Source organism: Bactrocera neohumeralis, chromosome 5 (genome assembly GCF_024586455.1).
Source record: "Bactrocera neohumeralis isolate Rockhampton chromosome 5, APGP_CSIRO_Bneo_wtdbg2-racon-allhic-juicebox.fasta_v2, whole genome shotgun sequence".
NCBI lineage: Eukaryota > Metazoa > Arthropoda > Insecta > Diptera > Tephritidae > Bactrocera > Bactrocera neohumeralis.
The window spans coordinates 69604117-69630217 of NC_065922.1; the positions used below are offsets into that span (position 1 = coordinate 69604117).

At 36.1% G+C, this 26101-nt stretch overlaps 6 protein-coding genes across 9 annotated transcripts in view; 3 read left to right on the plus strand and 3 right to left on the minus strand.

The window, feature by feature from the left end:
• The window catches only part of LOC126759000 (homeobox protein aristaless), a 311849-nt gene extending 307537 nt beyond the window's left edge, over positions 1-4312 (plus strand). For all 3 annotated transcript variants that reach the window (XM_050473517.1, XM_050473516.1, XM_050473515.1), the window contains 2 exons: positions 3018-3612; positions 3675-4312. In XM_050473517.1, the coding sequence (XP_050329474.1) occupies positions 3018-3612; positions 3675-4050 (971 nt within the window). In that variant the 3' untranslated portion in view covers positions 4051-4312. The remainder of the gene's footprint in view (positions 1-3017; positions 3613-3674) is intronic.
• A 485-nt stretch (positions 4313-4797) lies between these two features.
• On the plus strand, positions 4798-5790 carry LOC126759009 (protein canopy 4). Its single transcript, XM_050473527.1, has 2 exons — positions 4798-5078; positions 5153-5790. Exons 1-2 carry the CDS (start codon positions 4900-4902, stop codon positions 5703-5705), a joined length of 732 nt encoding a protein of 243 aa, XP_050329484.1. The 5' UTR covers positions 4798-4899; the 3' UTR covers positions 5706-5790.
• LOC126759002 (pH-sensitive chloride channel 2) lies at positions 5763-8268 on the minus strand. Its single transcript, XM_050473520.1, has 3 exons — positions 7655-8268; positions 6737-7243; positions 5763-6669 (listed from the first exon to the last, which is right to left on the minus strand). Exons 1-3 carry the CDS (start codon positions 8076-8078, stop codon positions 6107-6109), a joined length of 1494 nt encoding a protein of 497 aa, XP_050329477.1. The 5' UTR covers positions 8079-8268; the 3' UTR covers positions 5763-6106.
• A 548-nt stretch (positions 8269-8816) lies between these two features.
• Positions 8817-10522, plus strand: LOC126759004 (host cell factor-like). The gene is made up of 2 exons (XM_050473522.1): positions 8817-9040; positions 9099-10522. The coding sequence occupies exons 1-2, from the start codon at positions 9032-9034 to the stop codon at positions 10230-10232; spliced, it is 1143 nt and encodes a 380-aa protein (XP_050329479.1). The 5' UTR covers positions 8817-9031; the 3' UTR covers positions 10233-10522.
• On the minus strand, positions 10273-12051 carry LOC126759003 (histone deacetylase 8-like). The gene is made up of 4 exons (XM_050473521.1): positions 11845-12051; positions 11042-11790; positions 10606-10985; positions 10273-10437 (listed from the first exon to the last, which is right to left on the minus strand). The coding sequence occupies exons 1-4, from the start codon at positions 11923-11925 to the stop codon at positions 10403-10405; spliced, it is 1245 nt and encodes a 414-aa protein (XP_050329478.1). The 5' UTR covers positions 11926-12051; the 3' UTR covers positions 10273-10402.
• Positions 12052-12355: 304 nt separating this feature from the next.
• The window catches only part of LOC126758996 (uncharacterized), a 332624-nt gene continuing 318878 nt past the window's right edge, over positions 12356-26101 (minus strand). For both annotated transcript variants that reach the window (XM_050473510.1, XM_050473509.1), the window contains 4 exons: positions 24525-25083; positions 22228-22490; positions 14965-15789; positions 12356-14907 (listed from right to left, as the gene is read on the minus strand). In XM_050473510.1, coding sequence (XP_050329467.1) covers positions 15026-15789; positions 22228-22490; positions 24525-25083 — 1586 coding nt within the window. In that variant the 3' untranslated portion in view covers positions 12356-14907; positions 14965-15025. The remainder of the gene's footprint in view (positions 14908-14964; positions 15790-22227; positions 22491-24524; positions 25084-26101) is intronic.

Consider the following 26101-nt stretch of genomic DNA (forward strand, 5'->3'; position numbering starts at 1 on the left):
CTATTCAGCAAACCCAAACAACCGCTTCAGGGAAACCGTTTTGAGTCCATTGGAGTCATTAAACGTGAATCGGTTCGCGCGTTGAGGGCTTTTTCGGAAATTGATTTTTCAAGGATTGAAAAAAACTTGATACAAGTGTATAGGGACCAACGGTGATTACTTTGAGGGCGACGACATAGATTTTCAGGAATAAATTAAGAATTTTAAAATAATGAACAAAGTCTTACCTATTTTGTCCGATATTTTCGATCAAAAGTCAACTCCAAATATTCGGAACTTAGGGTTTAAGCCCCTAAGTTTTCATTGGATTTGGGCAATTTTTGGTCCTATGGTGGCATATTATAAAGGCGTTATTCTTGCAAAGTTCTATACCGTTAGATTAATTACTTATTCATTTGTACACAGGAAACTGGAAAAAATATGTTTACCTTAAAATAATTAAATTTTTACCTTTTAACGGTTAGATTTATGAACAAATCGTTGTAGACCTCTTTGACGAGCATTCCATTTCCTATAAAACCCATGAACTATTTTTTCAAGTAGTTGGAAGCGAGATACATTTTTTTTATCTGATAATAAGAAAAGATAGAAAACCGTAAGGCGGAAGAACTTCCCGTTAAATTTTAGAGCTCATACTTGGAAAGCTTTTCTTTGAGATGTTTATTAGCCAATTTTTCAGAATACCAAGCGAAAATAACAATCGCTTTTTTGACCCACCTAATACATTGTACATACATGTATAAAAATAATATACTAAATTTTTAATTTTTTGACATATGTATATTGATTGTTGAGATAAAAAAATTAAAATTTTTTTGACTATAGAACTTGAATACAAAACATAAATAATATAAGATATCATGCACACCGTTTCTAGAAAAGTAGTTATGAGAAAAACGAGTTTAAAGTTTGAGAACTAGTCGCGCGCAGTCGGAGTCGGAGTCACAAAATGAGCTGTAACTCGTAAAATAATTTGAATTTCGAAAAATTCTCTTAGGGACATTTTCTTTGAAGGGTTATTCTATAAAAATATGCAAAAAAAATCGATTTTTTCGAATTTCTAATTTTTTTGAATTTCTAATTTTTTTCTTTATTTTTTTCGTTTTTTTTATTTTACATTCAGATTAAATTTTTTAAATTCAACGAATTTTAATTTTATTTTTAATTTTAATTTTTAATTTTTAATTTTACTTCTATTTTTTTATTATTTTATTATTAATTTTATTTTTGATTTTGTAAGTAATATCTTTATTTTTTTCTTGTTTACATATTTAAATTCTAACAATAATTTTAGAAAAAGTTTAAAATAATTATAAAATCTGGCAATGCTGTTGTCTCAATCCCTATATCTTTAATACCCAATTTCCATTGTTCTCTGGCTAATCTCCAACTGATCCTATTTGTTGTGTTTTTAAGCACTTGCCTTGCAGTTTAGTTCTCTTTCATTGCTCATTGCTTTGCCATTGCAACCACTTACAATTACCCTCCTAACCCCTAACCCCTGCAACTGGCCCATAAAATCGTTGCGCTGCAGCGTCAATACGCCACGCTGAGGCTACTTGTACACGTAATCTAGTCAAACGCATGACATATGGCCACACCACAACTCCGCCTCGACCCTCAAGTATGTGTGTACTTGTTTTTGTTGTAAGTCTTCTCTTATTTATTCATATATTTTCGTATATATATTGGTATAAATATACATATGTATGTGCTTATATCCTTAAAATTTTTTGTTGGTGTGTGTGTGTGTGTGTTTACGCGTCTTTGTTGACTTCAAGTAGCTTAACGCGGATTTAAAATGGCAATTTTCATTTGATTCCGTTTTATTTTATTTCATTTATTAACTGCTGTCAAAACAGCCAACCCAACCACCCGCTGTCGCCGCCCACCACATAAGTACCCGGCCGCATTTCATTGCTATTCAATACAATCGTGCCATAAATACATTCGTACGCCTTCGTTTCTTCTCGCAATCTGCTTGACATTTTTAATTTTCCACCGCCTTCAATTTATGTCCTTTAATCGCTTTGATAATTTCAATTAAAAACGCTTTCAATCTCTCATTTCGTATAAGTGGAGGGGAGCTGGGGGGCGTATGAGCCGCATTATAGTGACATCTCTCTTTCTAATTAGAAATTAATAATAAAGAGACATTAAGATTACAGTTAAGGCAAATATATGGATATATTGTTTTTGTGTGCTTGGAATGACTGACTTAGCGGTAGCGGTTCAATAAAATATTTTCTTGTCTACATACCAGTTTAAATCGCGTTTGTTGTTGTATTAAAGTGTCTGAAACTCGTGTACAAAAGGTTGTTGTTGTTGTTGTTGTAGCGTTAGAAAACATTCCCGTTGCAAAATACTGCTCTCCCGACTATTAAATTATGTCTCTTGATGCCTCCAGTTGACCATTGGCACAGCGAGGACCGCATGCTTCTGCTCAAGAAATATAATGAGGTCCCTTCAAGCAGTTTCTGCTGGGATGTTTTCGCAGAAACCATCTTTGCAGAGTCGATGGAACAGTATGTCGACAAGACTTCGGACGCAACTCACTTCATTACTATTTACATCGTCACCGACTCCTTAGCAGAGTATGGCGCACTTGAAGTCAAACGCCCACCCATTGCAAACGAAGAGTTCGAGTTGATCCGAGAACCAAGAGTGGCCCTCGCGTTACGTCGTTCTGGATGCTGTAGCTTGTTAAACTCCTAATTATCCAGAATAGACCATCGTACAATGAGTTCCCCCAAGACTCTAACCATCTCTTTGCTTGCCCAGCGAACCACACTCATCTAAAATTTCTCCCCTATGGTCTGATTGCGTTGAAACAACACGTTTCCTGGACCTACGGTGAGATGACTTCGAACGCTACCAACCCCAAACTTTTGTCCAAAACTGAAGAACAAGCCGCCACTCATTCCAATTTTAAAAATATTTCATAAAAACTTGCTTTTTTTACCATTTTTACAAAACATCAAAATTTCGTACTAAGGTCTGCTCTTCCACCCTTTTAGGCATGCATCGCAAGTCGATAGAAGCCCAGCAGACATTCAAAGACGACTCCGGCGTTAGCGATCACGAAGATTCGGCTGGTTCGAAATCTAATGACGAAGCGCACCGGCTCAGCTCCTCCACCGAGTCGTTAAATGTAGTTAGTCCGGGACCGACGCACGAGCGCACGCACATATCCTCAAATGCGACCACACCCACAGCTACCACAGCTTCATCATCGTCGCCGCACATCGATTTAAGCAGTCCCTCACCGCCGACATCGCATACCTCAACAGCATCGCTGGCATTACAGCTGTCACCATTGCAACAACATCAGCGACATTTGTTTCAGCAAGCGCTAGTGCCCCCAACCGCACAACCCTCTTACCATCCGCTCATGGATGCGGCCAATGCCAGCGCTGGTGCGGCGACAAGCAAAGATTTCCACATGATTATGAACACGGCTGTGGCAGCGGCAGCGGCGGCCGCTGCGGCAAGTAGTGCTGCCACTACTGCTGGTGGTAGTGGTACAGGCGGCGCTGTAAGCGGTTTACATCATCATGGAAATGGAGCGGCGGCTGCGTACGCAACGCTCGATCATGATCCGGACACATTTCGGTGCGTTTGAGATTTGCGTCGCATTAAAAACCATAAAAATTGACTTTCTTTTCCTCTTGCAGCAACAACTCCATCGCCTGTCTGCGCGCCAAAGCGCAGGAACACCAAGCTCGTCTGCTCAATAGTGGTCTCTTCTTGCAGGTGCGTTCCTTCGCCGGTTTTCAAGCCAACAGCAATGCGTCGAGCGTCAGCCATGCCGCTAGCAGTCGCGCTGCTAATAACAACAAAAGCAATAACAACAATGATTTCATAAAAATTGTAGAAGACGTGAGTGTAGGCCAAAGCTCACCTGTAAATTTTGGTGGCATTTGTAATGCAGATGGCAGCGGGCACAACAACAACAATATTGAATTCTGCTTGCCGATCGCAAGTGCTTTGCAACAGCAGCAGCAGCACCAGCAACAATTGAAGTTGGAGCGCATGTCTTGTGATCTGTAGCACTAAAATGCAATTAGCATGCATCAAAACATCAAGCCAAAAACAACAAAAATATTAACGAATTTATTTATAAATTAAACTTTACAAATTATAATAATTGAAACAAAAAATTTTAAGCTAATATGTATATTTAAGGAAAAATATATGTATAAATAAATTTAGGGATTAACAATTTAAAACAATGTAAAAATTGTGGAAATATTTATAAAAATTATTTTTATCATGGTTAATTTCTTTCATAATATGCATAAACAAGCTCGTACATGTCTAAAAATCATTTTAAATACAATACTTTAAAAATATATTTAATAAAAATAAATTTTTTACAAAAAAAAAATATTTAGTATATTGTGTATTTAAATTAATTAATTTGTTCATTTTATGAAAGCCCTTTCAATTCCCTTTCATTTGATACCCATATCGCCATACTACGCCAAGAAATAACGAAATTGATTTTTTGAACAACCCCCGTCGCGTGCTTTGCAGCCAAATCGAAATTTTCGGGAATTGCACCAGGCGAGCAGAAGTGCCCAGCAAGCAACCGCCGCCAAAAAAAAACACCACGTACACGAACCGTCGATCTAGCAGTGTAGCAAAAACACAAACCATCGGTCTAGCAGTGTAGCAAAAACACAAACCAGTTGCACTACTTTACCTACATATGATTATGCACTGCCTTGCCCACCCAAATGTCACAGTACGGCAACATTTAAGTGCCGGTAAACAACACGTCAGATTCTGTTTTACTTTCTGCAGAAAATTGCATTCGCAGAATAATTTATTCAAAACAACCAGCTGTACAAATACAATTAATTCAATTATAAGAAGTAATTTAACAAATACGTCGCTATGTTGTTGCGGCAAGTAATAGTAATATTACCATTGCTGTTGTGCTCGGTGCACGCAGGACCTGAGGAAAAAGAGGGTGTGCGCTTCGCCAATCGCTGTGAAGCTTGCAAGATACTAGCCACCGAACTGCAGGAGCGCCTAAAGGAAACCGGCAAATCGCACGATGTCATCGAAATGGGGTAGGCTGAAAATAAAGGAATATTTTGTTGAAAATTAGTTTTTATACTTAACAATAATGCTTATTTATCTGCAGCTACTCGCTCGACGATGTGAAGCCAAAGAAGCGCACGCAGTATCGTCGCAGCGAACTGCGTCTGCTCGAGTCAATGGAGAATGTTTGCAACCGTGTTTTAGAATACAATTTACACAAGGAGCGCACAGATAGCACACGCTTTGCCAAAGGCATGTCGCAAACCTTCAAAGCGCTGCATGGACTTGTCGACAAAGGTGTAAAAGTCGATTTAGGCATACCATACGAATTGTGGGATAAGCCGCCTGTAGAAGTGACACAAATGAAGACACAGTGTGAAAATCTGCTTGAAAACTATGAGGACACAATCTCCGAGTGGTATTTCAAGCATCAAGATGATAAAACACTGATAGCACATCTCTGTGAGGACGCTGTGTTGGCGCAGGATGACCGTAAATGCTTGCAGGAGACATTGCCGCCTGTGGACAGCGAAGACGATAACGATGATGATGATGACGATTATGATACAGCTAAAACAACTAAGCAGTCGAAAAAGAAACAAAAATCAAAGCAGAAAGGCGATGCCGGCAAATATGATGCAAACAAAGAACTTTGATTCAGTGGCGTAAAATAAGTGTGCAATCCCTGTATGTGTGTATGTAGAAATGCCAAATTCACTGCTGGTCAACTGGCCGGATATAATTGCGAACAAAATTTTTTCACATTTACTTTTAAGTAGAACCGAGATTCCTAGAGCATTTACAATTTGTATTACATAATTTTAAAAATATATATAACCAATTTAAGAATAAAATTAGTAATATAACAATAACAATGGATTTTTTAACTTGGTCGAAAATAATAAATAAGCACACATAAAAAGAAAAATAAAATAATAGGAAATGCACAAACACAATAAAAAAAAAACTAAAAATAAAAAAAAAAAAAAAACTACGCAGCAGTTAAATAACACTAAAAGCATTTAAGTGTGCCGTAAGCACTAAAATAGCACTAAAATTAAACAACATAGACAAATGTCCAAAAGAATGCATTGAAAACTAGAAAAGCTAAAGGAAATATACAACGTGCCTTGCGATCGATCCACATGGATATTTCCTGCGGTGTCAGCGTGGTCCAGCCGATGTTGTGATGCTCCTCGCCCATTTCAACGCTTGCCAAATCTGCTTTTTTGTAAGGCATTGAATCGCCAGTATTTAATGTTGTGCTACTAAAACTAGTCGATTTCGATAGATTATCCACCGCTTCATGCTCATGTATCGTGTGTATCGGTATATTATGTACCGTAAGATAATTATTAAATGGTTCGTTTTCTTTTTGTGTACTTGCTGGTGGCACGCAGAAAGAACGCGAGCGTCCAGTGGCACGTCGTTTGGAGCGTGGCGACAATGTTGATTTGAGTATATGTTTGCTATTCATTTTTTTCACATCCACATTACGTTTGCGACGCCAAATTGTGTTGACGAAAGCGAATTCGATGAGACTGCCGAAAATGAAGAGTGTACAACCGAGGAACCACACTTCCGAAACTTTTATGTAACTAACCTTGGGTAAAGTTTTACCTATTAATAGAGAACAAAAAAAATTTTGAATATATGAGAAACATTAATTGAATTTGTTCACTACAACCTTGTGCTGAGGCCAGTGTTATAAATGTTAGCATAGTGCTGGTGCCCAGCATGATGCGCGGTGGGGCTTGATCTGCTTGCAACCAGAAGGACACCCAAGATATTGCCACTATAAGCATTGAGGGTAGAAAATAATCCATCACATAGAAGCCGACTTGACGCGTTAAATGTACAGTGAAACTTAGTGAGCTGTAATTGCCAGCGAAAGCACCATGCCGCAAGTCATTTAAATCGGCATTGACTACAGTTTCATTAGACCAAGCACCATGCAGCATGTATTCGGTTAGGTGTAGCGCCGGATCGAGCGTTATTGGACGCTTTTGTTCCCAATGCAACACGAGCTCAGATGTATTATACATCCAACTCTCTAATATTGTGCTGCACTGTTGCTCATCGAAAGGGAATTTCTGCAAATTCATCCAACAATAGAGTGTAGCTTTAATGCGTGACGATATGATTACGGTGCCATCGGGTGAAATTGATGTCAGTATATCCTTTTCATTAGTACCTGAAAAAATTAAAAAAAAAAAAAAAAACAAATGCAAAATGAAAAAATTAAACACAATACAAAAAACTACCAAAAAATGCAAAAAAAAAAATAAAAAAAAAAAATAAAAAAAAAATAAAAAAAAATAAAAAAAAAAAAAAAAAAAAAAAAAAAAATGAAAAAAAAAAAAAAAAAAAAAAAAAAAAAAAAAAAAAAAAAAAATACAAAAAAAAAAATACAAAAAAAAAATACAAAAAAAATACAAAAAAAAAAAAAAAAAAATAAAATACAAAAAAAAAAAAAAACATTACAAAAAAAAAAACAATACAAGAAAAAAACTACAAAAAATAAAAAGCAAAAAAAAATACAAAATATAAAAAACAAAAAATACAAACCATAAATGCACACTTGAATTATTACTAGAAAGTTTACCTAGCAAACTTGAATCCCTTTCATTTGCCAGAAAAATGTGCGGCATCCAAAGCGTGTCTCGTAATTGTTTCTCACCCAAAATAGGCTGTCTTCGTTTTGGCGCCACTTTACGGAAAGTTAAACGCGGATCGAGATATCGGAGCTGCAGCAACACATGTATTTTGAACTGCAAATCATGCGCTTCCAAGTTTTGCATGAAGTAAATGTAAGCACGCACATACACGTCTATAGGCAGGCGTGCACCATTCGATTCGGTGTAGCTAACCGGCCGCTCCAGACGATCATAACGGCAACCGTGTGTAAGGCGTTCAATTAACTGTGTCTGTGAGAGATTATCAGCATCATTTAAGGACGGACAATCAGTATCAGCAGCTCTAATTGTAGCAGCCAATAAAAGAAAAATTGCGAATCTCAGGCTTGACATTATTTCCAATTTTTAACGTGCCTATTTCTGGATACACTGCGTTGAAGGCTAGTTAACACAATTAAATTATAATTTTATCTATTTTAAAGCGACATCACCGACACTAATGTGCAAACGTAATACTATAACGGTTGTTTTGTGTCAATTATTGCAGTATAAAGAACTGTTATATTATCACTGCAACTAACAAGTGTATGCATTCAAAAAATATATAATAATAATAAATACTTAATTATGATTATTTTAATTGCTTTGTTTGTACAATTATTTCAAAATATAAAAATAACTTATTCAAAACAGTTTGATTTATCATGCACTTTACATTGACGCCAATATCATTACTTCACCACAGTGATGTTCAAACTATTGTTTACAAGCATTATATGGTGTTGCCAACTATGTAAAACATTTTGTTCATTGATTAGTGCTGCCATTGTACTTAAATTATTTTCTTCTCTGAATTTTCTCTATTTCCTTATTCGTAGGAGTATATATGATAAAGGAGTTCAAAAATTTGCACACCAGTTGTTGTTGTCGTGGTGTAGCGTCAGAAAACATTATTATGCATCCAAAAGTTAATCAAAGAGCATATATATATAAATCACTCTCTATGTTAAGATTTATATTTAAATCTCTTCATTTCTTACAAAACTCCATGTCTACGTATGCACTCACAAATTTTTGAATTTTGTTTCAATATTTCAAGTATGGCATCACTGAACACCACGCCACAGCTGTTTGCGTCTACAAACACAAAATCGGGATTTGTGACAACTTTGCGAAAACTTCACGCGCTAGTAAATTTTTACTTTTTCTATTAAGTATTATGGATATATCCTCAAACACAAAAGAATAAATGCATTTTATTCATATTTAATATAAATAATATATAATCTGTGCAGTGAGTGAATTTTATATAGTGTAGCAGGCAATCGGCACTTAATCGTAGAAACATGCAGCAGGTATAACAAATTGATTTAAACAATTTAATAAATTGTAATAAAATATGTATGAATATAGATGATGGAAACGATGGATGCCTCAGGATCAGCCAATGAATCTGAAACACCAACAGACGCGCCTGTTCTTATGGAAACAGATGAACCTACTGAGCCTGCTGCATCTACCGCTGGCATAACAAATGCAGGTAATAACGCCAATGCAGAAGGCGGCATCGACAATACTGCTAGTGCAGAATCTGGCCCTACAACTTCTGACGAAACGAATGATAACAACAACGTAAACGAGAACAGCAGTCAAGCTGGTGATCAACACAACGGTGTGTCTTCAAGCACCGATATGCCACCGCCGCAGCCAACTGGAAATGTGGCTGCGGGAGAAAATGAAGCTTTAGCAACTACTCCATCAGGGCCACCTATAGATGAAGAAGATGCTAAATGGCATACAGTGGGCATTTATAATGGACTTAACGCTACCGTTTCTTCGTACATTGATAATAGCATATGGTCATCTTCTGGTTTAAAATTGACATCTAGAAACTTACCGGATCTTTCAACAATTCAACGTGTTAACCTTGAACCTGGCACAGCTTATCGTTTTCGCTTGCGCGCTATCAATACTTGCGGTGCTAGTGATTGGAGTGAGATATCAAGCTTCAAAACTTGTTTACCCGGCTTTCCAGGCGCACCATCAGCTATAAAAATATCAAAATCATCCGAGGGCGCCCATCTCACCTGGGAGCCACCACCGAGCTGTGTAAACTCTAATGAAATCATCGAATACTCGGTTTATTTGGCTGTAAAACCAGGTAAAGATAAGGATGGTAAGCCTATTGGTGCTGGTGCACGTCTACCAGCCCAACTTGCATTTGTACGCGTCTATGTGGGCGCAGCTAATCAATGTACGGTAGCACATTCGTCCTTGGCGACAGCACATGTGGATTGCTCAAACAAGCCAGCTATTATATTCCGCATTGCAGCGCGAAACGACAAGGGTTACGGGCCGGCGACGCAGGTTAGGTGGCTGCAGGATCCAGTACAGACTGGCTCATCTCCAGGCGGTAGTTTGGCTGGCAATACGGGTAGCATACAGTCTCCAACACGCATCAAGCCAGAATTGGGAAGTGCATCGCCAAATAAACGTTTTAAGAGCAGTGGAGGAGCAGGTGGGGGTGGACGCACTGTTTTGCCTTGAGTGGGTTTACAATTAGCAAATCATGCGCAGGACACTAATATTTAGTTTGTAAGTAATATTTTATAAATAAAATAACAAATGCAATTCAAAATTAATCTCTCTGTAAATGTTGATTCAAATGTAAACAGTCGATTAAATTTTCGTCATCCATAAAGGCATGGTTCCCAGTTTCATACAGCGTTTACATTATACTTCCCGAGATTATCTGTAAGCACATTATAAAAATTCCGGTTTTTTTGTATGTACATGTGCAAGACCTTTGAATCAATAAAATTAATTACGATTGCAAATCGATTTGTTTAGAACTTTCAAACACTTGCTGATGATTTCAATTCTGTTTGATTTCTATGCATTTTTTTAACATAAGGCTTACCTTCGATCGTATTCGCACACATCTCCAAGTACTCTGTATTATTGTGGTCTTTCATAAAGTTGGATGCCTTTATATGCACACTATAATCTGGACCATATTTTAGGAAATCACTATTATCAGCAGGTATATCTTCTGGCAGTGGTACCCCGCAACAGGTGGCGGTCAATTGGGTCCACAAACGACTAGAATTTGTAAAATTATATCCACCACCACCCAAAAGAACAGTTGGCAATCCATTCATTAATATAAATTCGACACATTCAATCAAGTCTGCTGGCGTAAGATTTGTGCCACCGAGTGGATCACCAACTAATGCATCTGCGCCACATTGTATCACACACACTTCAGGTTTGTATAACTGCAGTATTTTTGTCAACACACTATAAGCAACAGACATGTAGCAGACTTCATACATATATGAGCACCGTCAACTCACCGTTTAAAATATTTGCAAAAGTTTTTACCGCCTATACCACTTTGATATGGAAAATTTGCTGCATAGCCTTTACCCTCACCAAAGCCACAATCATCCATACCGCCTGTGCCTGGATAGTAACCGCATTCATAACGATGCATCGAAAAAGTAAAAACACGTTTGGTTACTTCAAACGCTTGCTGCACACCATCACCATGATGTGCATCCAAATCTACATAAATCACCCTTTTGAAATGTTTGCGCAGCACTAAGATGCCTAAAACGATATCATTCACATAGCAATAACCGGCGGCGCGATCACGCTGTGCATGATGCCAACCACCAGTCCAATTGATAATTATAGTCTGTTCATCGTTGTTTGTGGCACCATACTTGCACAGTGCAGCACAAGCACTCATTGTACCGCCCGCCACTGTGCAAGCATATTCCCAAACGCCTCGCCAACTGGGACAATCGAAGCCCAAACCATACTCGATGTGTGTGTAGGTTGTGTCCAACGCACAGTTATTGTCTTCGTCATCACTGCTTGAGGAGCAAGCTTCCTCTAATGTGTCATTCAGCGTTTTCTGTTTAACAAACATATTTGTTGTACTTTTTGGTTTACTAAGCGTAGCTTTCTTCAACAACTCTTCCACATAAGCGCTATTATGAAAACGGCGTAAATCTGTATATTTGCAAATTCTCGGTTCCAGTCGTTGCATATGCTTGGGTAGTCCATATGAAGCAATCAGTGCATGGGTTAGTGAGGCCTTTAAATAATTCCTGTTAGCATTTTCGCATAATATTGCAATGTTACTGCTTACCCTACCCCGCACTGCAGGGTTTTTGTCTGCTTGTTGTATTAAATTGCCATTATGCACATAAATTACATTTCTCTTTTGCATTTTTTGATATTTCTAACGCAGATATTTAAATAAACGCGGTTCTCAGAAAAAAATATCAACAAAATGATTCGAGCAGTGTGGCCAAGTTTAGTTTTCTTATGAACGCACAGAGTGTTACTAAAATAACAACAGAAATTAATAAAACTAAATACTCTGTAGCAACATTGTGCAAGAGTATAATAAAAGTATATATAACAAAAAAATATGAGAAGTTGTTTGTCAATTCGAAAACGAAAGTTAATGAAATAACGGATTTGTTTAAATAATCATGTGCTAATAAATATCGATAATATTAATCGTGCGTTTAGAGTGACAGTTTTTATGCCAAACTTTACATTATATTTTAAACACAGTTCTTAAGTTAATTTAAAATGTTTTAATACATAAATACATACTTACCTTGCTCAAAACTAACAAATTCCTCACTACATAACAATTAATAAATTTTATTTTCTGTAATTGCTGCCGTTGTTTTATAAATTTACAGTTCCATTTTAAACTACATACATATTAATTACTCTTAGTATTACTAAGTTTATATACTCCAATTTAAAAATTCTTTCAATTCAACTAATAGTTATGTATCTATTAACATTCGTTTCTTTCACTAACATTTCAAATGCTTTTTTATATCTACATTTTATTTACTAATTTATTACCTTTATGCATTTTGTTAGAGCTAAAAGTACAGTTAGTTACTTATGTATTATTGACATGTACAAAAGATTTAGAATCTATGAATATGCGAAAGTAGTTTAGTACGTTTGTTAATTTAATACTTCTAACTGCTTTAAAGTTAATTATATAGTTTCACTACAAAATATGTTATTTTTATATTTTCCAAGAATCGTACAAAAATTCGTAACAATTATTTGTAATTATATATTATTTTGTGGAACCACACAATATACACATAAATTTGTAATTGTTAGACTAATTCTATTTATTGGAGTTCAGAGTGACAGCGAAGAAGTCAATTGTTGCTGATTTATATACAGATCTTAAGGACTACAGACACATATAAATCTTATGCTAATTTATATATGTATTCATATTATTTATATAATTTATATTTTTCTGTATTATTTATATATTTAATATTTTATTCTAGTTAGTTTTTGTTTTTATTGTTTATGGTCTGAAGTAATTTATTTAACACCTATGAATGTACTGCTAAAAAAGGTTATCATTGTCTCGACTAGTGATATTTTCATTCTGTTTTTTGTGGGCCATTTTTATTTTAAATTTATATGCCAGATAAGTGATAATTTGAAGCGCTCTATATTGGTGGAACATTTTACAATAACCTACAACCAACTTTTTTGTGAAGAAAATGTATTAACCATTTAAAAAAAATAATATTTAGCAAATACTGCGTTGCAAACTTTTGCTTTAGAAATTGAAAATAATGTTTGAACAAATTAATGTTGATTATAAATGTAGGTAAAAGACTCTACATGAAAATATATTTTTATACATACAAACATATGTATATACTTGTTTGTTTACTGAGAGAGAATTTCCTGGGTTTAAAGGAGCTCTGGCCGGTTTCACATAACCAAAATGAGTCTAGACTCTACGCTTGCCACCACTGTAACATTATATTTAAGCTGACAACTGTTGTTGGATATTTTCCGAGTTCTTTCGCTCTTTTGTGGTATTTTTAAGGTGATCTTTATATAAAAAGCCCAATCCGAACAGCTGATTGATACTGTGAAAAACTTTTTCAATTCGATAATCATTTGTGTAAAGACGAACAGTTAGCGGCATTCCTAAGAAGAAGCTGTTGGGTAAAGGACCTTGTTTCCATACTGCATTTGCTATCTTAAGTTTTTCAAAACCACAGGAGGTTCTTATATCGAAATCAATTATTTTCTCTCTGCTCTCTGATTATAGACGCTGCAGCTTTTGGTTGAATTTTATATCGAGATTGTTTGAGTGGTTCAACTAATGTTTCTTCGATTTAAATCGCTTAAGGCTTTATGGAGCTCTATATATTTGACGAAGAGAAATCTCCAAATGAGCTGCTCTTGTCTGGAGCATACTTCACTAATGTTCTTCCATATACGCCGGCTATAAAATGCTCTCTAAAGCTGTAACGCATGAAAGGAGTCTTTGGTTTGGGCTCTGGTCTTAGTCTAGCTTACAGAGTGCTTTATATTTTGCGAACAAGAACCTCTGAAAATGCTGCCTGGGTAAAAACTTGTACGGAGCTACTCAGACTCCTTTAATTTTCTTACATTTACAGCGTCGATAAGTTGCTCTATAAAGTTTTAACGAATGGAAGGAGTCCCTGGTCTGGGCTCAGAATTTGTATGCTAAAAATAATAAAGTTCAGAAAAAAGTAAGATGCATAAAACCTAGTGAGGCGAACTAAAATGTGTACTCGAAATATTTACGCTAACTAAGCAATACCTTGCCGTCTCAACAGAACTTTTAACAATCCTGGCACAAACTATACAAATTTACTATTTACAAACCTAGTCACTACGTAAATTTATAGATTAGTCTAACACTTTCACTTATTTACTCAAATTTTCATTGTCCTCAAATCACTGCTAAAACTACTACTCACTTACATACAATCTGTTGAAGTCTCCATTTCGGGTTCCTCACTCAAAGTGTAAACACTCATGACCGCCTGCGATGCACTGCCGCTGATTGATGGATCCAAGCAGGATTGCGACGACAACGTGGAATTGTCCAAAATAGGTGCGTTCAAGGTTGTAAGACCGGCACCAGTCGGTAGCAGACTTGATGGCGTCGTAGCCGTGGTTGATGCGCTTGTGTAGGCCGTCAAGCTGTTTAAAGGCATGGTATTTGTATTTGCGCCTTTTAGGAGATGTGTTGAGGTGGTTGACGAGCTGTTCGGATCCATGGTGAGTATGGGAACAAGCTCATGATTGACATAGTCCTTCAACGCATGCAGCTGACTTAAATCTGTGTCCAGCTGTGCGCCGTAAGCGAGTGAAGTTGGCGTGCCTATGAAATCAAGCGGAGATGAGATGAATTTACAAATATTTTAACTGTTTGTTTTACCTGACACCAGCGTCTCTTCGGTGGGATTGCGTTTGTACAAGCTTGTGCCCTTCTCAAATTGTCAAGGCGGCATATAGTAGCCTTGCTCCTCACCCATCGTATCCAGCGCATTGCTTGCTTTCTTGAATTCTACCACGATTTTGATGCGATGCACAATCTCCTCGTGTATAACATTGAAGCACATCGCTGTGAGCGCCATGCCCGACATGATATAAATCGAACAAAACCATGTGGTCGTAGTGGATTCACGTCGCAAACCCGGTAGCATATCACCAAAACCAATTGTTGATAAACTCATGAAACAAAAGTAGATGCCATCGAGTATGGGCCAGTCTTCCAGTCGGTATAGTACGACAGCACCGATTAGTATGTAGATGATCATCATTGAAAGGCACAACAAAATTGGCGCCAATATACTCAGCCCATGCATGGAGCCACGTGATTCACTCGCACTCAACGAATCGATGTCGGGTGGCAACATTTGTGTGCCACCAGGTAGATTTGATTGTTTCTCCGTTGTGGCGTACGAGTCGTGCACATAGTAGGGTTCCTGCAAGGCAGCCTGTTGTTTACGCAATTCCTCTTGCTGTCGTTTACGCTTCATGCGACGCTCCTTTTCAGCCATACGCTTTTCATCGTAACAACAATAGCCGCAATTTGAGCAGAGACAACAGCATAACGCTTTGGAGAATACCTCACGTGCCACTTTTGCTAAAATGCCACCAGTACTGGAGAGATAAATGAGCGTAAGCGGTATGCCGAAAATGGCGTAGACGAGTGTCACCAAACGGCCGAGCGTAGTGCGTGGTGCGATGTTACCGTAACCTATATGGAGTTGAAAAGAAGTAGCACGAAATTAATATACGGTGTGACATGAGAGTTCTGAGTGAAAGAAATGTATATAAGCTTATTTAAGCTCCATCCTTTAAGCCTGAAGCTTAGTGTGGGTTCACCACACTTTCACGTACTTTGGACAAAACCTAGGAAAATTTCCTCAGAACGGCTGGGCTTCGCTTGATCCCTAGATTACTAGCCGTAACCTAGCTTATCTTCAAACTTTAACTTCATTGAACTCTAGCCTGACTTGGCTCCTCCATTAGTTTGATCTTTACCTCATTTGTCTTTTTAATTTAACTCCCTTATCTTTTGGTCCTTAGGTCTTTATGTTCGGAACCTGGAAGTTGAAAATTATTTTATTAATACAACAACAATGTCAGCCTCGAAATTCAGCGCAGAATAATTCTTGCCAACAGATGCTTTTTCGGACTGAGTAGGTAATTGAGAAGTAAAGTCCTCTCTCAACAAACAAAGTCCAAACCCTACAAGTCACTCATCATCCTCGTCCTGCTATTTGGTGCAGATGCATGGACGATGACAACATCTGTTGAGTCGGCTGTAGGAGTTTTCGAGAGAAAGGTTTATGGAAGATTTGTGATCCTTTGCGCATTGGCGACGGCAAATACCGCAGTCGATGGAACGATGAGCTGTACAATATTTACGACGACATTGACATACAAGTAAATTAAAAGACAGCAGCCATACTGGCTCATGTCGTCCGAATGGTTGGAAACATTTCAGCTTTGAGAATATTCGACGCAGTACGCGCCGGGTGAAGCAGAGGATGAGGAAGACCTCCACTCATTTGGAAAGACTAGGTGCAGAAGACCTGGCTACATTTGGAATCTCCAATTGGCGCCAACAGTGAAAAGGAAGGACGGCTGGTGCCCAATTCCAAACCCGAGCTCGATTTCAAACTGTAACAGGGCTAACAACAAGGTAAAGTTTTGTACGAAATTTGGGTGAAATTGGTTGAGTAGTTGCTGAGATATACGATTTTAACTAAAAGTGGGCGGTGCCACGCCTTTGGTATCACTTTTGAAAAAATTGGGCCACAAATGGCCCTCTTTGCTACGATTTCCTGTTCTGATTTTATGTTTTGCAGCTGCTATTGTATTAAAATGCTATTTTGTAGGCGTGGCAATGATCCACTTTTGCCCAACATATTGCCAGTGTGTAATAAATGGCTAGCTGTTTGCCAAATTGAACGTTTATCTCATGTTAAGTATTTTTTCATTACCCTCATTTATTACTTTCTTTTCTTGCGCGAAGTAATAAAGCAATAAGATATTCATGAAATGACACAAATTTTGCGCTTGAATGTTTGAGAAGCGCTGTGGTGTCTGTCTATTGTGTTGTTTTAAATTACATCAATAACAGTAAAAATTTACAATATTGACTGATTGAATTTCGACAGTCGACAGGGAGTGTAAAATTAAGTATGTAGATGAAAAAACTCCTTTTTTATTATGTAATTTTATATGCATAACGGTATTTGAATACATGTACATATTGTTTCAACTTTTACTTCGATTATTGGCATTTTTATGACACTTTAATGTTCGGGAAGTGGCGGTTTTATTGGCAGCAAAAATAAAAATGGAATATGTAAATAATGCTAATGGCTCGAGATAAAGACCGAATACTTTTGTTTTGACAGGGAGCGACAGCGAAATTTCGCAAACGAACATGTTGGGGGAAAAGAGTTTAACTGAATGACAGCAAGCACATTGAAATAGAAACTCGTGGATGTTATGTAGCAATAAATGATAATGCTTGAGATATCGAATATAATTCCCATATTTCCTCTTTCCCAAAAAAAGTTGCTTGCTGGAAAAATATTTCACTCATATGAGAAGGTCAATATGACTTCCTTGAAGGCTTCGAATGTTCCTACCACCAAATCGGTATCGAAGCCTTGGAACCTTGAATCAAATTCATTACCCTAGAAAGATATTATGTCGAAGAGACATAATAAGCATATAGATATATGTATATGATCAAATATGATATCTGTCATATTTAGGTCAAAGACTTATCAGCTCAGTTAAAATACTATATCAACACATAAAAGCAGAAGACTGTAAGGCTGATGAGCTTATTAGGACAGGCACTCAATAACTGCGCAATGGGAATGGGTAGTTCCTTTGAATTCCTGTGGTTTACTGTTGGGCTGTTTAGCCTCAGACTAAATCAGCAAGCGCCGATCGACTACCAGCAGCTGTGCAGCTGCAACTTTTTTCTTACCTAGGGTAAACTGCATGAGGTCAAGGAAACTCTTCCCTCTCAACAATGTGCAGCTTTCAAAGATTGTAGGAGTTATGACTGGACACTATCTGATCGGACTTCATATCTTTACGGATGCCAGCAGCATCAGATATTTGGAAGAAGATGAGATAGAATCATCTATGATTGTAAATATTTTAGGTGTTATATGTTTAAGCCCAAAAGGAATATACCGAAGGATCTAAACTGTAGTGAAGAAGTAATGAAAAAAAAACCCAGCTGGAAAGCCTGGAACAACATACAATATACGAAGTCTGAAAACTAGCTATATTCTATCAGTGTTGAGTAGAAAACTTAAACTCGGACAAAAGTTCCCACGATCGTCGGATTTATGATACTCGAATGAACCCAAACTTTTCGGGCCAAAGAACTTCAAGTCCGCAGAAAAAATATAGTCTAATAATCATTTAAGCTGTATTATCCTCCAGTGGCGGAACCAGAATTGCTTTCTTGGAAGTGGTTTTCCTTTCCAACAAATTTTTAATATTTGTGATGAGAATTAGACTCCCCCGTGGATCCACCCTTGTGATGAGTACAAAAACTTTTACAGTTCATTGATCTTTGATGATTTACTGAGCGTCCAATTTTTTCTACAAAATTGTAGGGGAAAGCTCTGCCGCATTGGGTGAATTTTCAAGAAGTACCTTCGGGCATACCTAATAGACAGGGAGTTGGTGGATAAAATGGACCACATACCCTCACGATTTATTTCGGAGAGAAGGTTTCAAGTTACACTAAAAGAGGATGGATGGCGAAGGAGCATGCGACTCGCCAGCGGTACTTACAACATCTAAGCAAACTGATCGCAAATAGGCAAAGGAGTGGAAGCCGGTAGCTATTGCTCGAAGCTGGATCTCAGGTGACCCTACACGCTTCGCTAGTACTGCAATATTTTCCTGACGGAAGTCTTTGCGATCAAGAAAGCGGCTGAGATAGTTAGCAATGTAGGAAACAACATAAAGAAGATCAATATAAAGGTCTATAGCCAGGCGGCAATTGAGACAAAAATTTCATTACGTCAGAAATGTTCTTAGAAGCAGGAACGCAGATGTAGTAGATGCCAGAAAGCGGCTGCATATATGCTGGGTTCCAGGCCACAAAGGAAAGTGGGCTCCGGGAAGCGAAATAGCTAACGAAATTGCCAAAAGTGCCTTTTGTCTGACTACCAAACCAGTACAAGACACGCGGAAGTGACTAAAAATGATATACAATGAAATTTACGAAAAGGCTGATAGATAGATTAGGAAGAGATGGAACGCCTTAAGAACATGCACGAACGCCAAGACCATGTGCAAGAGTCCCGAAAGAAACTACGAATGCTTTTTAATCGATCGGTCTTGAAAGGATAGCCGACATGGGCAAAAGTAATGACGATAAATATAGAAAATGCAGGGAAGTAGGCAGGCGGGAAACGCTGGAACACCAACTATGCTTCTGCCCAGTATTTCAAGAACTCGTTTTAGATATTTAGGCAATTACAGGGATTATACGATATCAAGTCGCTCTTAAAATTCGCGAAAAACATTGCTGTTCTATATAATGATTACTTAAAAAATATTCAAATTAAACTGTACCTCATTATGGCATTACTAAGGAGCTGTAGGTCAATGTATGGTGTGACATTCGGCCAGTATAAACTAACCTAACCCAACTAAATTCTTGCTAATATAATCTAATAAAAAATTGGGTTTAGTAATATATAAAAAAGTACTTCGTTTTAGTAGGAGCTCATGGCAACTTAAATAAAATATTATTTTCCTATATTTTCAATAAAAAAAGTTAATTTCTTTTATGATTTTATATAAGAAACACCACCTTTTCTATATGCATACTTTTCAATTCCTCGCCATATGCTAAATTTTAATTGTTTAGCGTGTGCACAACACAAAAATCGTAATAAAACGGAATACAAAGAAACGGACTGAACCAATTCACAAACTACAAATACTTTATATTAGCAGTAGTTGTTGTTGTTCTTGTTGTAATACGCATTACTTACAATTGCATTTGTTTATTGCCTCGCTTGTGCAGTTGTACATCTGCGAGTGATTTTTTATAGCTGCAAAGCTTGACGCCAGAGCCATGAAATACAAAGTCCAAAGCCAGTTGGCTTTGCGCCTGTGCATATGCTTTGCATTTTTATTTATTAGCAAATTACTTGCGACTACAACGAGAAAAGCGTCAATATGTATGCGCTATAAAACTACCAAGCAACAACAGCAACTTTCGTATTGTTAGCTACAACAAAAAAAGCTTACAGTAAAGCATTGATATAAGAATTGATGCAAATACTTTTTGCTTTCATTACGGGAGACAGCAAATAAGTTCGAATAATGTATGCAGATGTAGAGGCTGTTAAGCTACAACAAGCCACTCTGCGTAGTTATATGCATGCATTTGTATGTCTATATGTATTTGTGTTAGTAAATGCGTGTGTGCGTAGTAAATTTGCAAATTGAAAGAAAAAGCAGAAACGGAAAAATTCTGCTGATATTGGCAATTTGCAAATATATTATGAAGATACTTTATTGTTTGTTGCGTATGTCCTTACTGGGCATCTCCCACACAATTGTTGTCTTTATTGGGTACCCAAACGTCTGTTGTATGGGACGAGAAGTGGCGTATGTGGCATTTTGTGTGCCTGTGTGAGTTAAAACAATATGTGCGTATACTCAAATACACACACGCACACACTTACATATGTGCTATTCTATTTTTACTTGACTCTGACTGTATGCCATTATTGGCCATTATTGTCATTGGCATAAATGAAAATTTACGATACCTCACGCTGCGTTTGTGGGTGTGGAAATGTTATTCACATGCTTGCGTATATATTTGCTAGGTTATGTGCGTTGTGTATGTTTGTGCACTGTAATATGTGGTACCAGCTTAGGAATACAGAGCTCACTTCCGTGCATATATTGCTGTTTGAGACAATATTTTTGCAGGTGGGAGGGGTATATGGGAATGAAATTCAAGTAGAAACTCCGTGAGATAACAGTTTGGTGTCGAGTTTTTGCCGTATTTTAGTGTGAACTACTTTTTGGTAGTCAAAAGCTCATAGTTGTTTTCTAATAAAACATACTATAAGTTATATAATAATTATAATAAATAAATGTAGAAAAGTTGTTTTTTCTTTGACAGAAGAAAAGATTTGAGTGTAAATTTAATGAATCGAAAAAGTTTATCAACTTTGTTAACTGCTTTTCATCTCTCTAAAAAACCGTCATAACCTACAACTGACTAGGCGGAAGGGGTCAGACGAAGAAAAAAAATCTCCAAGAGGGACTTGACAGCTGTCAAAATAAACATGAGCTTTATGGCAAATTGTTTTTCTAACAAAATTTCCTAGAGGGCTAGCTGTCACAGAAGCTGTCAAAGTATGCGCGTGTTTTCTAATAATGTTTTCTAGAGGGATGGCTGTCACAGAAGCTGTCATAGAAGCTGAGTACGTGCATACCTAAACCAATAGGGGTATGACCGTCAAACCATTCGTCAAAGTAAACTCTTTTATGCTTAATTCTACTCAATCGAGTCAAAGGTATATATAAAAAGTTGATAGCTTCTTGCATGTCTTAAATATAAAAATACTTTTCGTTATAGAATTTCCTAGAGGGATAGCTGTCAAACCAGCCTTCAAGATTCTAACGTCTTTAATGACTTTGCTGGTACCTTTTTCATAATTTTTTTTTTTGCGTTTTGTTTCTAATATAAGTTTTCTGTTCTAAAAAATGGTTGTATTGGAATTATTTAGTTTATATATATTATATAATAGCAAATATTGCTTCTAAAATGCAGTCCATATACCAGATTGGTAACATTTTTAAATCGCCGTTATAATTGCGAAACTAATGGCAGCTTTCTAACATACAACATACATAACTGACTCTGAGCTCGCTTTTCCTATTCAAATTAAAGTGTGCTTTGGAGAAAGGCGAGTACGCAGCCTTATACAAAGCAAGTTAGCTCGAAAAATATGTAAGCAATGCCTTCACAACTCACGTTACACACTAATTGTTTTCAACTAATAGCTAGGCTAGCAATCATAGGGGAAGTATTTTTCAAAAAGTAATTAACCGTAAGCTTATAAATCCACTTGCTATGCTACTAAATTAAAAACTGCCATTTAAAACTTACCAATTGTCGTCAGTACGGTGAGCGAGTAGAGAAATGCTTTGGCGAAATTCCATTCGTGCGGCCCATGACCATGACCGTATTGACCGCCGTGTGTGTGTAGGAGTACAGCTTCCGTAGCCGGACTATTACCGGCAATCGCCGCACCATTTCCGCCACCAGCAGCGATGCCGCCATCCATTTCATGTGATAATTGCAGTAGCGCATCCTCATTCAGTCTCTTGATTAATTGGTCTTGAAATTTGGCAATTTCCAAAGCGGCTAGCCTAAAAGTGTGTAGGGAATTGATAAAAAGAAGGAGTTAGTAAGTAAAGGCAATTGGTATATAGCAGTAGGTGAATTATTAATGCATTGGAAAATGTAATTTATGTAACTTAATACTTTTTTTTGAGTAGGAGCACAGCTATCAATTTGAAAATTCTTTAAAAAAGTTTGCAAGCATTACATGTACATTTTATATTCATGTATAATTTTTCAATTATTTAAGAAATATTGGAACTCGTCTCAATATAGCTCAGTTTCAAGCTTAGTATAGTTTAGAACAAAAATATTGAGTTAATTTAATATGTAGTAGTCCGGCAACTGCTAATTGAAAAATGTTGCATACTTTTAGGATTAGTTGCCGATATATCAGTTGAGACTTAAGCTAACTTAGTATGGTATTAAAATATGTGTATGCATTTGTAAATAGCTTAGCAATTTTACTTCTTAGCATTTATAATAAATACAGAAACTAATTCTGGCAGTTTGTTACGTATACGCACCGTCAGACACCAAGAAATTTACATGTGTAGTACTATGTACAATACATTTGTAGTAGAAAACAATATTAAAGTAACGTTAGAAAATGCAAATTGGTGTGTAAAAAATGTTGAATTTTAGAAAATTTGGAAATGTAAATTCCAAAGAAATTCAAAAGTTTAAGATGTTAAAAATTAAAAATGAAATTTAAGTAATTGTTTTATAACCATATAAAATTAAAAATTAAATTTAATTTAAAGAAAAATAAATTACTTAATTATAATTATATTTAATTAAAAATTATTAAAAAATTAGAAGGAAAAAAAATTTGAGACTTTTGAACTTAAACAAAATTTATAAACTAATTTGGTTTAATAAAAGTAGAGAAAAAATTTTAGTTTTTTGGAAGTAATAAATTTAAAATTTTAAATATTATAAAAATTTTAAGAAATGAAATTAACAAGGTTTAATTAAACTAAATTAAAATTGTAAAAAATGAATTAAAAAAAAATAAAACAATTAAATTATTAATACTAAAAATTCTAAATTTAAATAATAAAATTTTTTTATTAAAAAAAGGAAAAAAAAAAAAATTTTAAAAATCTTTTTAAATTGAAAATTTTATTATTAAATTTAAATTTTATAATTAGATAAATTTTTAGATTTAAAATTTTTGTTGTAATATTGGTTTTTGTTGAAACATTGGTTTTATTAATTTAATTTTAAAAAAAATTGATAATAAAATCTTTAAGTTTTAAAAATTTTGGCATTTAATTAACGAATTGAAAATTGGAAACATATTGTCTAAATATTATAAATTAAAATCGATGTAAATTTTAAAGTTAGAAAAAATGTTTAAAATTATTTGTGCTTAGCTATATTATTATATAACATATTAATACTAAAAATTCTAAATTTAAATAATAAAATTTTTTTAAATTTTAAAAAATTGAAATTGAAAATTTTATTAAAATTTAAATTGAAAATTTTATTAAAATTTAAATTTTATAAATTTTAGATTTCAAATTTTTGTTTTAATAACATTGGTTTTATTAATTAATTTTTTGGATAATAATGCTATTTTGGCATTTAATTAACGATTATTAAATTTCTAAAATTATAAATAAAATTGTAAGAATTTTAAAGAATTATTTTTTGTATTAAAAACCAATTTAATTTTTTTAAATAATTTTTAATTAAATTTTAATTTTTTTTAATTAAATTTTTAATTTTAATTAAAAACCATTTAAATTTTTTTAATAAAAAAAATGACAAAAAATGTTATTTTGCATGAAAGTTGTATTTACAGCAATTTTGTATATACATAGATGTACACTAACCATTCCCATATATACAAAATAAGTGCTAAAATATACACATCTACTTAAAACACTTTATCATTCAAAATATATTCATGCAATATTCTAAGCATTTCGCCAATCATTTTCGCACATACCACACCACCACTAATTAAAGGACCTTAAATCAAACACATACCGTTGCAAATACCTCAACTCATGCGCCCACTAATAAATCATAAATCTTCATTCTTAACTTACTTCGTCCAATTCTCCTTGTAGAGTATATTCAATGACACCGTTATATCCCAGATATTCTCAATGGTGCGTTGTCGCACTTCCTGCGTGTCCGCCGACAGCGCCAACTGTGCCGAAGTGACGCCATCGCCGCCGAGCAGTTCATCACCATAGCTGAAATCTATAACGCCCGTGTCGCCATGCTCATCGCTCAACGGTACAATGCCCTCGAGCATGGCATTGGCGGCAGCGGAAGCGACATTTGACGTAGAAGAATAAGCAGCCGTGCCAGATAATGATGCCGCAGCGTTTGCAGCAGCAGCGGCGGCGTCGGTGTGCGGGGCGTATGCGTTTTGTGACGATAACGCTGTGGCATTGTCCAGATGCATTTGTTCGGGTGAAGTGTGATAAATATTTTCCATATTACCGCCACCACGTTTAGTGGAAGCGAGTGTACGCTGTTGTTGCTGTTGCTGTTGACGTTGTCGCTGCAGCACTGCATGATGACTGGGATGATGATGGTGATTATGATGATGCAGGAACGTTGAGTCTTCGCTCTCGATTGTTAGAAATATGAATGAACCTGTGGATGACAATAGCAAAGTAGTGGAGGTGAATGTGAGAAAAAAATGTGTTGCTTATATTGTTATTATTGTTGTTGCACTGTTGATGATAAGGGAAATGAAGATGAATTCCCGGTATGCATAACTAAGGTGCACACACACAATATAACGCGTGGAAGGTATGTGGAAGCGGCGTGCAGGGGTTAGACATTGTGCGCGATAATGAGGGTCCAAACGGAAGCGTCAAGTGTTGCTGAAGTGTCTGGCACTAGCAGTGGAATATGCGCTTCAATGGCTTATATAAGTAGTAGTCATGCCTGCTATTGTTGTTTGTTGTTGGTGTTGTTACTTTCATAGTTGTGATTTTTCCAGGTTTATTCTTGTGTACTCGTGCCATCAACTTTGGTATCGCATTGTACTTGGCTTTAATAGCGAGCGAATAAGCACTAATGCTTACTAAAGCAGGTCTTTGCAAAGTACAGTGGGTTGGTTTGAGTGGAAGCTTGCGTGAAAATTCGCTAAAAAAAACGAATAAGCTCGTTGACCTATGAGAGGGTGGTGGTTTACTATATTCCTCTTCCGAAATGTTTTCCTGTATCTATTGCTAAAGCCGAAGCGAACAGCGATCGGTGGGAAGGCGTCTTAAAGACTAATGAATATGCCTTGTGGTCTGATTAAATATTCTACAAAAACTTGCGTTTAGAAGTCTGAAGTAGAAGTAGGGTTTAAGAAGACTTTATGAAATTTATTTGCTACAAAAAAATACTATTTTACATGGACTTACTTATTTTCTAGAATTCGATCACGCATCAATCTGAGATTAGTATTGGTGGACCATAAAGTACGTACGTAAATAAAAAAGAAAAAAACGCGGAAATATTGCAGCAAGGCTGCTTCACTAGCAATCAAATTATTTCCAATTTCCTAACTGAAAATCGTTTTCTAGCGCAAAAGCATAGTAGAAGAGAGAAAGAGCTGTTAATTTTTGTAAGCAAACGACTTTACCTCTGATCTGGCAATTCCAAACCATGCTTTCCA